This window comes from Bombus pascuorum, chromosome 1, assembly GCF_905332965.1.
Source record: "Bombus pascuorum chromosome 1, iyBomPasc1.1, whole genome shotgun sequence".
Lineage (NCBI taxonomy): Eukaryota > Metazoa > Arthropoda > Insecta > Hymenoptera > Apidae > Bombus > Bombus pascuorum.
In genome coordinates, this window is record NC_083488.1 from 31007599 (window position 1) to 31021816 (window position 14218).

Genomic DNA, 14218 nt, shown 5'->3' on the forward strand with positions numbered 1-14218 from the left:
TGCAACCTTTATATATACCGTGTCACGCGGCCGTTGCCTGGCATGTGTAGTATTGATGAAGGTATGTACTTAATACGTTTGCTTTATTGTTATCGTTTTAAATATTATCTGACTTAGTCTCTTTTCAATATGTATGGATTCAAGCGTGCGGTATCATTTACAACTATCAGGCATATGCTTTTACTTAATAAGTTACTTTTTCGTAGGGCTATCGAATTACGAAAAACTATATTGAAAGAATTTCGCTTGTATGTGTCAAGGCAACGAACTATCAACTGGAGAATGTGTCTTGGGAGAAAGTCAATCGAATGTTTGAGACATTGTGATCGCGCTGCGTAGATGAACTCGCAACGCTATCTGTGAACAAAGAATTAAATTATAAACGAATAGAGTTCTCAAAGCTTGGGACAATTTACGGGGCAATACTGTATTTGAATCTCAGGAATGATAATTTTAATATACACACACTCGTTGCACTATCGCGTGAATTGCTTTTAATATGAATTTAGCTCCGACAATTCTACCAGGAGACACCTTCTATAAACCGGGAATGAAATATAAACTGACCAGTTGCATACTCAAATGGAAAAATGTATATTGTTAAAATATTTACCAAGGGCGATAGGATATGAGAAAAAAATATCTCAGATAGATACTTTGTTAACTTTTGGTTATTTTTTGTGAACCGTATCGAATTAGCAGTTCTATTACTCACGATATTTCATTATCAGTAATTCGTATAAACTTTTTAGAGCATTGTGCTGTCTCGCCTTCGCGTTATTTTTTTCTCAACCACTTTGCACTCGTTTTTGAGCAGGACAAAGTCTTTGCCAACCAAAGAAAATAAGACACCGACAGGCGGTGCGGAGCTCCACCCACCCTTGGGCCAGAATGATCAAGAAAAGGGATTTTAGAACTAGAAAGAAACGGACAAGAGCTGAAAATCGTGAGCGAAGAAGAGTTTTCGAAGCAGAATATTTATTAATTTTCGAGAAATATCGTTTTGCTGTCCCAACCGGCTAATTTTGAACGAAAAATACAAATCTTTGAATAAGCAACCGTTTTGAATTACGAAAGTAATCGATTCAATCTTCGCGGTCTCCGGTGAGCACATTGATTCAGCATTTCACGGAAACCAACCCACTCATATTTTCCCTAAAGTCACGAGTAGATGTAACACAATAGTTTTTATGATGTTAGTATGATTTTGTATGGTATTCGTTTTTATGATGTTATCGTATAAGATAATTAGTTTTGTTTTATATGATTTTAATACACAATATTGATAGCTTACCAAACTATTTAAACGTTTACACTAGAGAAATCTTTCATGAATTGATTTATTGTATGGTACACAGAATATTTTAAAATTTCTGTAACGCACTATTGTCATGATTATACTGATAAAGTTAAAAACGAATTTGGAAATGTATATAGAAGTTACAAGATATTTATTGCAAACATACAGTTTGCAAAATTACAAAAGTATTTGAACAATAAATCATTCGTTATATTGATAAGCGCGAATATTTAGTGAGACTATTTTTAGCATTAGTTACATGTTCAAGGTCATTATTAATGCTAATTAGTACTATGTTAATTTTTTATGAAATATATGTTTGCAATAAATATCTGGTTACTTGCATTTAAATTTACGAATCGTTTTGAAATTTTACCAACATAGTCACGATAGTTGTGTCCTATTACAATGCTAAAGAAATATCAATAAATTTCTATGAAAAATGTTGGAATATTTTCATAAGTCACTGTAAGTCAATTGTAAGCGAATTTTTGTAAATTGTGTAATAAAAGGTAATATGAAGTTTTCTTAATTTCACATAGTCAACACAAAGCATTTTTTCGTAACGATCTTCATTATAAAAAAAGTTTATTATTCGTAGCTGAGGTGGCGCGTGGTACATACATGAGGTTTTCGACTACAACAAGTCCTATGATTTCACTCAAATACTATTTACAGACATGGGTCATGTTGTAATATTATTATTTAATATTAATTAACATAAGTCAACTTATACAACTAAATTATTACCCATTACGCTATGATCTAAGATATTAATGTTCAAAAGATTCACTTTCACGCAAATCTTGTACAACGTTAATTGTCACATGTGTTATCTTGTAGTACGCGTTCTGTAGTGCAGTATAAACATTTTCTATTTAACAACGTATTCTCGCGATATTCGGTTGTCATAATCGGAGAATCCGTTCAACCTTTTTATAACAATGTTCAGTCGCTGAGGAAGGAACAAATATTTTTTCTCACCGAATATACTTACTTAATGCTTAAACTCTCCTAAATATACGACTACACTTACAGTTACGTACACGCAAAAACGCATCGATAGAGAAAGTGTCACAAAGCGAGCACTGATTGAATTATTAAAACGAAAAAAAAAAGTAGAAAAAAAATTATCAGCATCACCTGGATTGTAATAAATATTACTTTCGTAAACATCAAAAAGGAAGTCAACTAGTTACAGTACTCGTAGCTACTTTCGTTCACAGTATAAAAATATCTGTGTAATTAGTACCTACGAAAATCGTTGCTCTAGTATGAGATAAAGTATACGCAAGAACGTTTTTCTCGCTCTTTCGCCGTTATTCAGATTTACAAAACATTCGCATTCAATTTTTTTTCTTTCATTTCGCGCTAACCGCTTAATTGAGCAAAAACGAAGAAACTTAATGGACATTTTCATTACTGGTGTGTATTTCAACTATTCTACGTACGAAAGAAAAGCTTTGTTTGCAAAGAAGTACAATTTTCCAGGAATATCAAGAGAGATCATAAGAATGAAATTAGATAAGAAGAGAGATATTACATAATGGACACCTTCGACGTTCCCGTGTTTACACTTTCCCGAAGGTCTAATCTATCATCGGACTTCTTTCTTTCCTTCCTTGAGTATTCGCGTCGAACAGAAGAATCGTAAATGATAAAATGGCACCCTGAGTTGAAGAAGCACGGTTTGTGTAGAAACGCTATATAAGTACCTAAGGCGTTAGAACAACCTTTTTCTTCGCCTTGCTGCCCGTGTATTTCAAGGACAAAGCATTATACTTGTGGAATCGTTTGAACAGTTCCGTGGAATGCACTTTCATCGAGGTATAATAATATAATTTGCATAATGTCGCAAGAGCGGCAAACCCCTTTGTTTTCTTCTTCGTTTCCTGTTACGAATGCGACGCCCTCGTAGAATCCTTTTTGACAGCTGACATGCCTGTCGAATTCGTCACCTTGTAAGCGTTGCCCTTCACCTCGGCGGGGTGTTTGTGAGTACTCGTCGATGATTTCCTCGGGGGTTTGGTGATCTGCGTCGTAGAAAGACCGCTAACCGGGTATTTATTTCTGCTGGATGTTCCACCATTGCTACTTCTCGCACCGTTCTTCGTAGACGTTGAAGAAGTCGTCTCAGCAGGATGCTTTGGCATCACGAATGCTTTCGTCTGCTTCAATAAATACCGATCGTTACATAACGCCGATATCAGCGGCAAGTCCAAGTTACGACTCTTCTCGCGAAGCGTCCGAATGTCCAACATTCCGTCTTCTTTACCTTCTTCGCGCTCTTCCATCGTGGTTGCTTTCGACGTCTTCTTCGGGGAAGAAGATGACGAAGAGGCGGATGGAAGTGGTTGATTCTTCTCGAGGTTCTGCAAATAAGTAAAACAGTTAAAATAAAACACTTACATCGAAACTGTTTAGAATTTGTGTCTGATATATTTATATCGGCAACAGATATCTTGTTCTTTTATTCATAGAAAGAATATTCGGTCTGAAGAGTATATAGTCTCAGGATATATATCAAGACCACATGGGAAATATATGATAAATCCATTTTTATTCATTTTTCCACTTTTATATTACTTGGTGTCTAAAATGAACTATTTTAACATGAAATTGTTGAAGACGGAAATAATCTGATAAATAATATGCAGGTGATAAATAATATTAATTCGACTGTTGTGTTAGTTTAACTTCATTAATAGCAACCTGCATAACTAATATTATTAGCATTTTTCAAATGCTCAAGAGGGTGGCAAAGATACATATTTAATAATAAAATCAAATGAAAAGATAATTTTGGTGTTGAATTTTAAAATTATTCTTTTATAAAACGGAAATGTAACTTATTATGGTTTCCCTGTAATTTTCATATTGTATGTTGCTACGTAACGTTCATAATAATTGCCATACGATACAGAACACATATATTCTTACCATTAAATAGTAACCCAATCTTATTTAAAAAATAAAGCAGTAATTTATACTATAACAACAGGATAGTGTGTTAGAATACAATACCTGTATTTCGTAAGGTGGTGGTGGCGGAGGTGGCGGAAGTCGACGATGCTTCAACTGCGGCAGAGACTGCAGCTTGGTACTGGAAGGCGAATCGAAACACTTCAAAATGTTCTCGTCGCTTCTCGTTCTAGAGAACGCGTGGAGCGTGTGGGGATGAGCTGGGGCTGGTGGTTCGCGCCTAAGACTCTGACTGCCTGCCGACGAACAAGTAGCTCCACTATATAGCGAGCTTGTACTAGCAGCGTAATGGCTACTCAGATTACTATGCGGTAAGTAATTGTTAGAACTTGTGTCGCTGCTACTAAGGTTTTGATTCGAAGCGTATTTCGTGGGTGATGAGAACGAGGAACCAGGAAGGTATGGTGTGCTACGATACATTACTAACGATTTATTGTTAAAAGAAGGATAAGGAGGAGGAGGATAGGCAGCCATGGCCGCCAGAAGCGAACCCTGTTTCGCGTCGATGTACTCTTGCTTCGACACCGCGGGATCTTTTAGAGGAAACATCACGTAATCGACATCCGAATACAGTTGTTGCTTATATTGTTCGATCTGCGACCTCGCAACTTGACTGGTGTAAACGGTAGCTAAGCTGGGTGGTGGCGGTGGAGGTTGTCTGGGATGAACCATTGGCGGAGGAGGGGGTGGCGGGGGCGGCGGTGGTGTTAAGTAAGGCAACAAAACCGGACCACCTCGTGAAGCGTGTACGTCCAAGTAATTATTCGGTCCAACGACAAGAGCCGCTACGGGAGCGTGAACTGGCGTAGGTTTCATTTTGTCACCGGGATAAGTGGGTGGTTGAATTCTAGGTGGTGGTTTCGGGGCAACCGAAGCAACGTCATTAACATTGACTTGATTGGCGTTGATGGTCTTCGAAGCAGTCAAAGTGGCGTTCATCTTGCTGTTTGCTAGACCCGTTTGTATTTTCGTGGATGTCACCCTCGATACAATTTCTTCGCTCGTCGTTGGATACAATTTGGAAATTGCTTCCTGTCGAGTGACCTCCGAAACCTCGGGGTAAGGCGGTGGAGGTGGTGGTTCTCTGGGTGTTACCGCGTCGTTTCTTGGAGGCGTAGGCGGTGGTATCTGAATTCTTTCCCTGGGTGAAGTATAAGGTGGCGGTGGTGGTGGATCAGTTCTTCGTGGTGGCAGAGGTACGAACTCGCCGCGAGTAGCATTATATGGTGGTGGAGGCGGAGGTTCCCTTTCGATGTCGGATATATTGGGTCGCGGCGAGTTTATCGTTGCGTAATCCATGCTTACTGGGTAAGGAGGAGGTGGAGGAAGTTGCCTGTCGCTATCGGTTCTTGGTGGCGGAGGTGGTGGGGGCATAGTAACGTAGTCGCAATCAGAGTCCATGGAATTGCTAATGGTCTTTCGAGGAGGATAACGTCCAACTATTAAATCCGAAAGTTCATCGGCTGACAAAAGAGGTCCAACGCTGGAAGGGTCACTACCATCGCCTCTGAAGCTTCCTGCGCTCAGTATGCTATTACTGCGTGATCTAGAATCTTCGAGCTGCTGATCCAGAGCTCCCGTCATGGTAGAAACAACGTTACTAACGTCCTCATCACCTTTGCAGACGCTGTAAATAGGTTCCTGATCTTCGGTACCAACGTCTTCTGTATACACGTCGCTTGTCTCGGATCTAAGACCACTGTGTATGGTATAAAAACCAGATGTTACAGAAGCCTCGTCAGTCGTAGACTGAACAGAACTTAAGGCACACACGTCGCTCGCTGTAGAAGATCCGTTGGCGTCACCGGTAGGTGAATATAAATCTCCCATTCTTTCATCCTGCATCTCACTACTTCTGAGGGTATATACCCCACTAGTTTCACTAGCAATGTCAGTACCTGAAAAGGAAATATGTCGTGTAGTACAAAATTAACATCATAATCGGTAGAGATGTAAAATAATTATTGATATTTGTTTAGTTTAACCAAATATCCTGCGAAGCAAATATGGTATGGTACTTAATTAGTTAACTAACACATTTATGACTTTTTAGTAGAATAAAAATGATCGTAGGAAAAATTGCAGTATATACATGTAAGTCAGAGATAAAAATTCTAGAATTTAAAAAGAGACGACCTTAAAATACTTTTTTCCAAATCTAAATTATCGAAATTATTGTCAACGTTTTATCAAGATATAAGGTGTATGTTTAACAAATAGTTAAGTTCCCTCGTACTTTTACTATTTGAATAAATATCATTGTATATTTTAAGATCTTGCTATATTCTTTTAATCTGAAGGTATACATAATTTTTTGTAAAACTCACCCGCGTATTTGCCACTTTTTTTGCACCTGTCGTAAATGGCTCCAGGAAAGCTAGCAGTTTCTGACGAAACCGCTGAATTCTGTGCCGTATGCGAATAACCGAGTTCCAGACTGGAAGTCGCGGATGTACGCCGCATTCGCGGCGGTCCACCAGCAGGTGCATTCACAACCACGACCGTGCTGCAGCTGCTGCTACATTGTGACCCCTCAGCCGCCGTGGCCGCGTTCGATGTCAATCGCAATGCAGCCGTTGTAGGAGTGCTGTCTGTACCATCAACTTCTGTAATTCGTGTGGTAGTTTGTAAGATTGTATATGTTTGTATATTAAAATAAATTAAAAAAAATAATTTTACAAAATTCTTTAAAGGAGTTAAATGTTAAACGAAGAAACAATTACATTTTTGAGTCTCCTCATTTTTACCCATAAAACATACCTTCGAAATTTTGTTACGGTTATGCACATAATTCTTATTATGTTTATCATTATATGATACAATCCTTGTAAATTCTATATTCGTAAAGAGGAAATAAATTTACCATCCACAGTGGAGACTGGAGAGGACGGCATGGAACGATCCTCGACGTTTGCATTCGAGCCGTTGACAACACCGCACTGAATACCAGAGTATGAAGTATTTTCAGTAAGACGTGGCAAACATTCGGTCGAGGCGGGCGCCGTGTCTGGTTCATCCTCGCTGTGTACCCGGTCGCTGACAATTCCAGAAGTCGTGTTGGACGACGTGCTCGAGATAACAGAAATTCGTTGGTCACCGCGCGCCCCACGTGCTGTTAAACTCAGCTTGCACCGGGCAGGATACATGTAACAGTCGCGAAGTACTTTCCTCTCTGAAACCAAAAAGAGAACATTGATTTTGAGATAAGACTGCAGCTTCGTATCAAAGAGATTTCTTTTTAACGTTATACCAATTAAAATTTGACTACATTTAATTTGAAATTAATACAAGTTTTAACTAATCAAATTGTAGACGTCACTGGAATTCGATTCGATTCAAGATAGATAATTCGATCAAGATAAATATTTAATCATAGATAAAGAACGAGAAGAGAATACAAATTTAAATATAAAATCGTCAAGAAAAGAAGAAACCAACGAAATATGACAAAAGAAATCCGAATCGTGTCGTGACAACAGGTGTACTTGGACAGTTGAAAATGACTTTTTATAAATTTATCAATAAGATTGGTAAAAAGAACAAAGGCTATTAATTTTGAACAATATAAATTTCGTCCAACCGACCTTCCTCTTCTCGCCTCTTCGCTTCATTTACTCTAGGTGCTATGGCCATGGAGAACTGATGGGTATCTCGACAGAGTCCCAGAAGCAATTTGCTTTTATCATCGCATCCACTGTAAAGGGTGAGCTTGTCCGGCTGATCGACTGCGCGTATCTCAAACTTCTTGCGCTGCAATAGAAATGCAACAAATTAAAAGATTTCCGATATAGATATCTCACGTAGATCGAACAAGTTTGATAAATTTCTTCGGTACAAAAAGAAAAAAAAAAAAAAGAAAAGAGTATTATAATCTTTGATACGTTACTTTAACAAATAACGTGTCGCATTTGGATGATTTTCATAAATATAAAAACAGTGAAAAGAGGACAAACTATAACTCGATGCATCGCACAAAGCATAAAACTAACGTCGAAGCAAAGTTTGCCGATGTTGTTCCAGGCGAAGACACGCGGTGTTTCCTCCTCAGCGTAGACTCGCACCCCGCGAGCGCAAATCGCAAGGAGTATGCGTCCCGGACCTGCCTCGTTCTTGCTTCTTCGTAACCGATAGAGGTGAGCGTTGAGCGGCGCCTCCAGCAGCACCGCCTCCCGGATGTATTGCAGTTCTGCCTCCTCCCTCGATAAACCTCGGTTGTCCCTGTGCTGTGCCGCAAGCACAGCGAGCACATTTGACTCGAGGCACATCTAATCCAACATAATCATTCGTTACGTTTAAATGAAAATTCAATAACTACCGCTTCCACAAATTACAACGCGCACTCATTCATAGACGATAACTATAACACGTAAACGCGTTGGAATTAAACTTTCCAGCCAGTATCTAATGGCCTTTACGGTCGAGATATTAGCGCCTGGGATAGGTCTACATTCCAGCGGTTGATTCGTAGAAAAACAAATGTTAATTATCTATAGAGTATCGAAGATTTACGTTCTACTTTTTTGCTATCTTCTTTTTTTTTTTTTTTTTTGTTCAAATACGCTACAGGAGAAAATAGTTTGTCAGTTAATTGCTCATTATCTATTCGGATTGCGGACTTCTTACGTATTTATCAGAAACTCGAAGGACGAAAATGTACGAAGTATTCGACGTAGATTAGTTATTACGATATTTATTACATGAAACAAATATACGTTTTCTTCAATTACGTTCATAGTAAAAGTGTGAAATTGCATAAATATTCGCAGTCTAGTTTTATGAGCTTTTATGAAATAATAACTGCATATCTTAAATTGAACGAAGAAAAGCAAAGATGGGACGAGGGAAACGATAAAACTTCGATTCCTGTCAGTTTTAAAGTAACAGGTAGACCATTCTAACTAAGGAGGTCGGTAAATATGAATGAAATACTTACGTGTGGCGGAAGGTAGTCCGTGGGTTTGCAGTATCCCACAGATCCTGCGTGTGGCCTATGTCGTTCTTCGGAGTAATCGCCAAGATCGGCTTGTAGGGCAAGACCCGCGAGTGTGAGCAAGGGCGTAACGATAGATGGTTCGTGTAAGGGATGGTGAGGATGGAGGTTCTCCACCCCACCGCCATGCCTGACAACATTGTCGCGCAGTTGCAGGTAATAGTGGTGGCGCGTCGTTTCATCGCTGAAATGATAATCAACCGGTTAGCTTCGTTTTTGTTCTACGTGATTAACTATCTTTAATTATCGAGCGAGTTTTTTTTTCTTTCTTTACAAGAAACTACACATTGAGAACAAGTTCTTTCTATTAATTTGCGTGATCCAAGTTGTTCTACGAGTAGTTCTACGATGACTAGACGCGGTATAAAGAGTCATAAAATTTGTTAATAAGGAAATAAGCAAAAAACGGAAGATTATGTTATGTAAAGTTTAATTATTTAAACGAAGACGATATTACAAATCTCGAGCTAAAACTTTGCTTGGTTCGTCGTTTCGTCTTGTACGTCCTTATTCTATTCTCTCGATTATCATTTAGACAATAGTTGAAAGATGATTAAACTACTTTTTGTTACATTCTACGCGCTTCCTCGAATTTGCTATAAATCACCTGACTCGCCATAAAACACATAGATACATATATAAATACAAAATACGAAAGTCAGACACCTTGCGGCACAACTTTCCAAACTAATGTATGATCAGGTTATTACAACACAGTGTCACGGTTACGTGTAACCTTGGACGGTAGTTGTGCCATAAAAATAATTATTTACAAAACTTTGTACGACTAGCGAACACGATCTATTATACGATATAATAACAACGAAATAAGGAACTAATTAGCTTCGAATCGTCCGCTGCCTCGATACACAGATACATATATTACAAAACAATCTTTTCAAGTATTAATAATATTAACAAATCGGAGGCACGCAGAGATTATGTAATTCAGCCATTGCGAAAGCTAATCGAAAAACATGATATTTCACGAGCCTTAATTGAAACACACATCATGTGATCCAGGAATTCTCATTAGCTAATTGATACAACATAACGAAATCAGAGTCCCTCTACGGCTACAAAGAATAACTGCAACAAAATCCACGATTTACCATATGCCGGAAGACGTGATATCGAAACAGTCATCTAGACATACACAGTGTAATAGCATAATTATCGGGTGTTGAAAATAGAAAAGAAAAATATGCGCTATCACGTAACATTACGTTAATCTTAAGTTGTTGTTCGTAAGAAGATCCAGTACAGAAGATCTTCGCCAGTGTTGCGATAATTCTCGTACATGTTTTTGCAAACACTGCAAACGAATCGTCTTGTATCTTTAAACGTAGCGAAGAACTTTTGCGACAAATTACGTGCCCCAGAATTGGGTTTGTCAGGTAGATAATGACCCAAGACACGCTGTCCATGTCGTCAACTAGCATTTAGAACACTAAAAGATTAAACTAAAACCAGTTATGAAATAGTCTGTCCAATTGCCGGATTTGAATCCAATAAAAATGCTTCGCATTGAGACGCAGACGCTTGCACAGAATCTAGGAGATTTGTACGCTGCTGCATTTATTCGAAATTTAGATCGATTCGTCTCTAGGGACAACGTAACGTGGAATTAATCTTGGCACGAAAGGACATATTGCAAAAAGGATATAAAAGAAAATGTTTCAAACAACGCGCTGGTATATTCAAACAGAAAATATGAATTGTGAGATTATATTCCTTGCGAATATAGACTGTTCTTGGGTTACGTCGTAGATCCACTTTCAAGAAACTAGTCGTGGAGACCTGTGCCGAAAGACACATCGTCATGCAATTTCCCGTAATGATAAACAATGCGCTCCTAGCGCTTGAATCCTTGGAGATTCGCAACGTCACGTTCGACATATTTTGTACGTGTTACGCATAACGATATCGACCCCGTAAAGCTGTATAACGCGAACTCCTAAATTCGCGTGCTTAAGTTTAATTCTCCGCATTTAATAATCTTCCACGGTTCTTCGAACTTTGCGAAATCAGGGATACTATCGATTCAAGCTAATTCAATTTTCTGGGAAAGATATCTGTTATCAGACGTTTCAGCGGACTTGGCATCGCGATAGAATTTCTCGAATTCAATAATCTAATTTTGTTTAATAATTTCTTGTTCAAACGTCATCGTGGAAATATTACTCTGGCAGAGGTATCTCTTAAGGGATCTTCAAGAACCATAATTTTAGTGAAAAACTTCAACACGTAATATACGTAACTATATCTCGCGAAGGCGCAATTTCCACGTGAAACGCAAGAAATACAGCAGAAGCATGTAACTGGTTAGAAATCTCCAGACGAATCAAACGGAAAGCAAGTTGGCAGATGCGATGAAAAAGATTAACAAAAATGATCCGAGCAAGGGAAGAATTAACGAAAGGTCGACCGGAGTGTTCGATCGTCCTCCAAGCATGTTGGTCCTTTCACGAATTAAACCCTCGTCGACGCGGACGTGCGGTGAATGCGGCGTGGCTGGATGTAAATCACGGGTTTCGAGTGGAAATCAGAAAGCAACTACGGATCGGTATAATTACCGGGACGAATGCTTTCATTTAATGCGTACGGTCTATCTATCACGCGCCACGTAATAATTTATAATTACAAGAGTAGGTAGCACTTAGCTACCGGACAGGAGTCGAGATTTCGTTTCGTGAGAGGGAGATCCGAGCCACCCTTTTTTCTTTTCCTTCCTGCTTTCTTTCTTATTCTTTATTTACCACCCACCTGTCTTTCTCTTTCTCTTTGAGAAGAACGATTCTTATATATAGGGTGTTTTAGGATTAAAAAGAGAAGTGCACAAGGAGAGCCTAGATGGCTTTAGTACGTAAATTCTAATCTAAATCTGATAGAAATTTATTATTTTGATTTTATCATCCTAAATTCCTACAAATGATTTTTAAACGTATTCCGCGGTATTTCTCGTACGAACGTTAATTCTGATGAATTAATCGCTTCTTTGACAATTTACATCAACTAGTTAAGTTTTCTACAAGATAAGTAACTACAACATAATTATGTGAATACAAATGTACAACGTATATTGTGGCATTATGGTGTTCCTCAATTCTTTGCAATCTCTTTTTGTCCGATGCGTTTAATCATTCTACTACAATTAAGAAGCTTTGACAATATAAATTTTGAACGACAGCGGATGAACAATCCGTCTAATCGCTTCCGTGAGATTTCTGTAAAATTACAAGTAACGGGTTATACATGTTCATATTGCCTATCTGGGAATGTATTGTTTAACTCGTATTACGCTATAAATTTTAACACCAGTTAATATAATAATATTATCTATAATATTCTCCCAATTATGACAGGAAGTAACAGCATACGTATACAGTTATATCCATCTACGTATTATGTAGTATATCTCATTGGTACCTCTGGTAATCTTCATACTTGTAGCAAAACACAAAATGAAATATACTGGAAAATGAAATTACAAAGGAGTTTGATAATTACGATTCATAAAAATGCAAGTTTTTGGACTGGTATTTTTAAAACGTCGTTGATGATACAGTTCAATCCTGTCAGATTTATAACGGTACGCATGTGTAATAGCTGATATTATGAAACGTATTATTCAAATATTAATTATTCAGAGCTTTACGAACAATTCACGAAGACAATAACTATATCACGCGTTGCTTGCCTTCCAACGCTAAAAAATCCACACTCTAAGAATCTTCGTTCGTAGAAACTAAAGCGAGAACGAACATGTGTCTATTAGATGTAAAATATTTCTCTCGTCGTTCCCTGTCTCCTCCTGCTCCATTAGTTCGTACTTTTTTTTACCGAATATTCTGAATAATACTGAATATACTGAAACATTCTGCATGCGTTCAACAGTGTGAAATTTCATTTCTCTTACTCTTCTCTTGTTTTCTCGTGCTTCAACTTATTGTTACATCCTCATCTATCGTCTATGTATCAACTATTTCTCTCTTCCTCGATCTTGAGGACGCTGGAAAACCAGGAATCCTTATGATCGAGGCTAGAAGGAAGCAAAGAAAAAAGAGATATAGAGATCCGGTGGACTACGTGGGTTTGGCTGTTTAGCCAGCTACGATGGCACCAGGGTAGTATTTGAAGCGAAACGCTAATTACTCCGATTAATTCTGCAATCCATTTGGGGGCCTGTCCGATAGCCGGAGCGTTCTCGACTAATTTAGCTCCCTACCAGTGGCCAGCCTCTTTCGAGTGAATAATTTGTCAGCCAACGTAGCGTGGATCCGACTACCGGAGTTTTTATTCCCTCCCTCACGGACCTCGAATGACGATTCGATTCGATTCGATAGACCAAGGTAGAGTTACTTGGGTCAGAAAGATATTTCAGTGAAGCCAAGTAATTTGTCATGTGGTCCGCTAAATTCCATTATGAAAAATTTTCAAGGGATCTACGTTTGAAAACAGACTGTTTAACTCGTTACTGGCGACACGATAAGCAACGAGATATATCGCGTATACCGACAGTTCGACATAGTTTTCTACGAGATAGGATAACTTGTACACGTCGAAAGGAAAAGAGTTCGTTCGCGTTAATCTTAATTAAAATAATTGAATTTCTTCATTTTTGAAAGGTATTTTGTTGTTCCTTTTATTAGTATCCATTTTAACCGTAACCATATGGAATCATTTTCTTACTGTATTCCATTACCGTGTTAAAGACTAATAATGTCTCAAAATATACAACAAACTCGATCATTCCGTAGAAATTTCAAAATGCAATGTTAAAATTTCAAAGCTTAGATGACACGATTAACTCTACCTTATTACGTATGTATATAGTTGGGTTCGTGCTGTGACTTGAATGTTAGAACGAATTAAAAGGTATTAGGAATGGCGTTAGGTAATATAGAGGTGAAGTTAGTATTGATATTAGCTGATATTGGCATAGT

At 38.2% G+C, this 14218-nt stretch overlaps 1 protein-coding gene and 1 long non-coding RNA gene across 9 annotated transcripts in view; one reads left to right on the forward strand and one right to left on the reverse strand.

Annotated features, from left to right (window-relative positions):
* Nucleotide 1: 1 nt before the first annotated feature.
* LOC132910100 (uncharacterized) lies at nucleotides 2–1768 on the forward strand. Its single transcript, XR_009658685.1, has 3 exons — nucleotides 2–61; nucleotides 815–1375; nucleotides 1438–1768. It is a non-coding gene; the product is annotated as an uncharacterized LOC132910100 (long non-coding RNA).
* A 103-nt stretch (nucleotides 1769–1871) lies between these two features.
* Nucleotides 1872–14218, reverse strand: part of LOC132910036 (protein expanded-like) — a 119691-nt gene continuing 107344 nt past the window's right edge. For 7 of the 8 annotated variants that reach the window (XM_060965421.1, XM_060965442.1, XM_060965452.1 and 4 more), the window contains 7 exons: nucleotides 9216–9456; nucleotides 8272–8547; nucleotides 7867–8032; nucleotides 7146–7454; nucleotides 6610–6888; nucleotides 4325–6180; nucleotides 1872–3672 (listed from right to left, as the gene is read on the reverse strand). In XM_060965421.1, coding sequence (XP_060821404.1) covers nucleotides 3196–3672; nucleotides 4325–6180; nucleotides 6610–6888; nucleotides 7146–7454; nucleotides 7867–8032; nucleotides 8272–8547; nucleotides 9216–9456 — 3604 coding nt within the window. In that variant the 3' untranslated portion in view covers nucleotides 1872–3195. The remainder of the gene's footprint in view (nucleotides 3673–4324; nucleotides 6181–6609; nucleotides 6889–7145; nucleotides 7455–7866; nucleotides 8033–8271; nucleotides 8548–9215; nucleotides 9457–14218) is intronic. The other variant, XM_060965490.1, reaches the window with a different exon arrangement.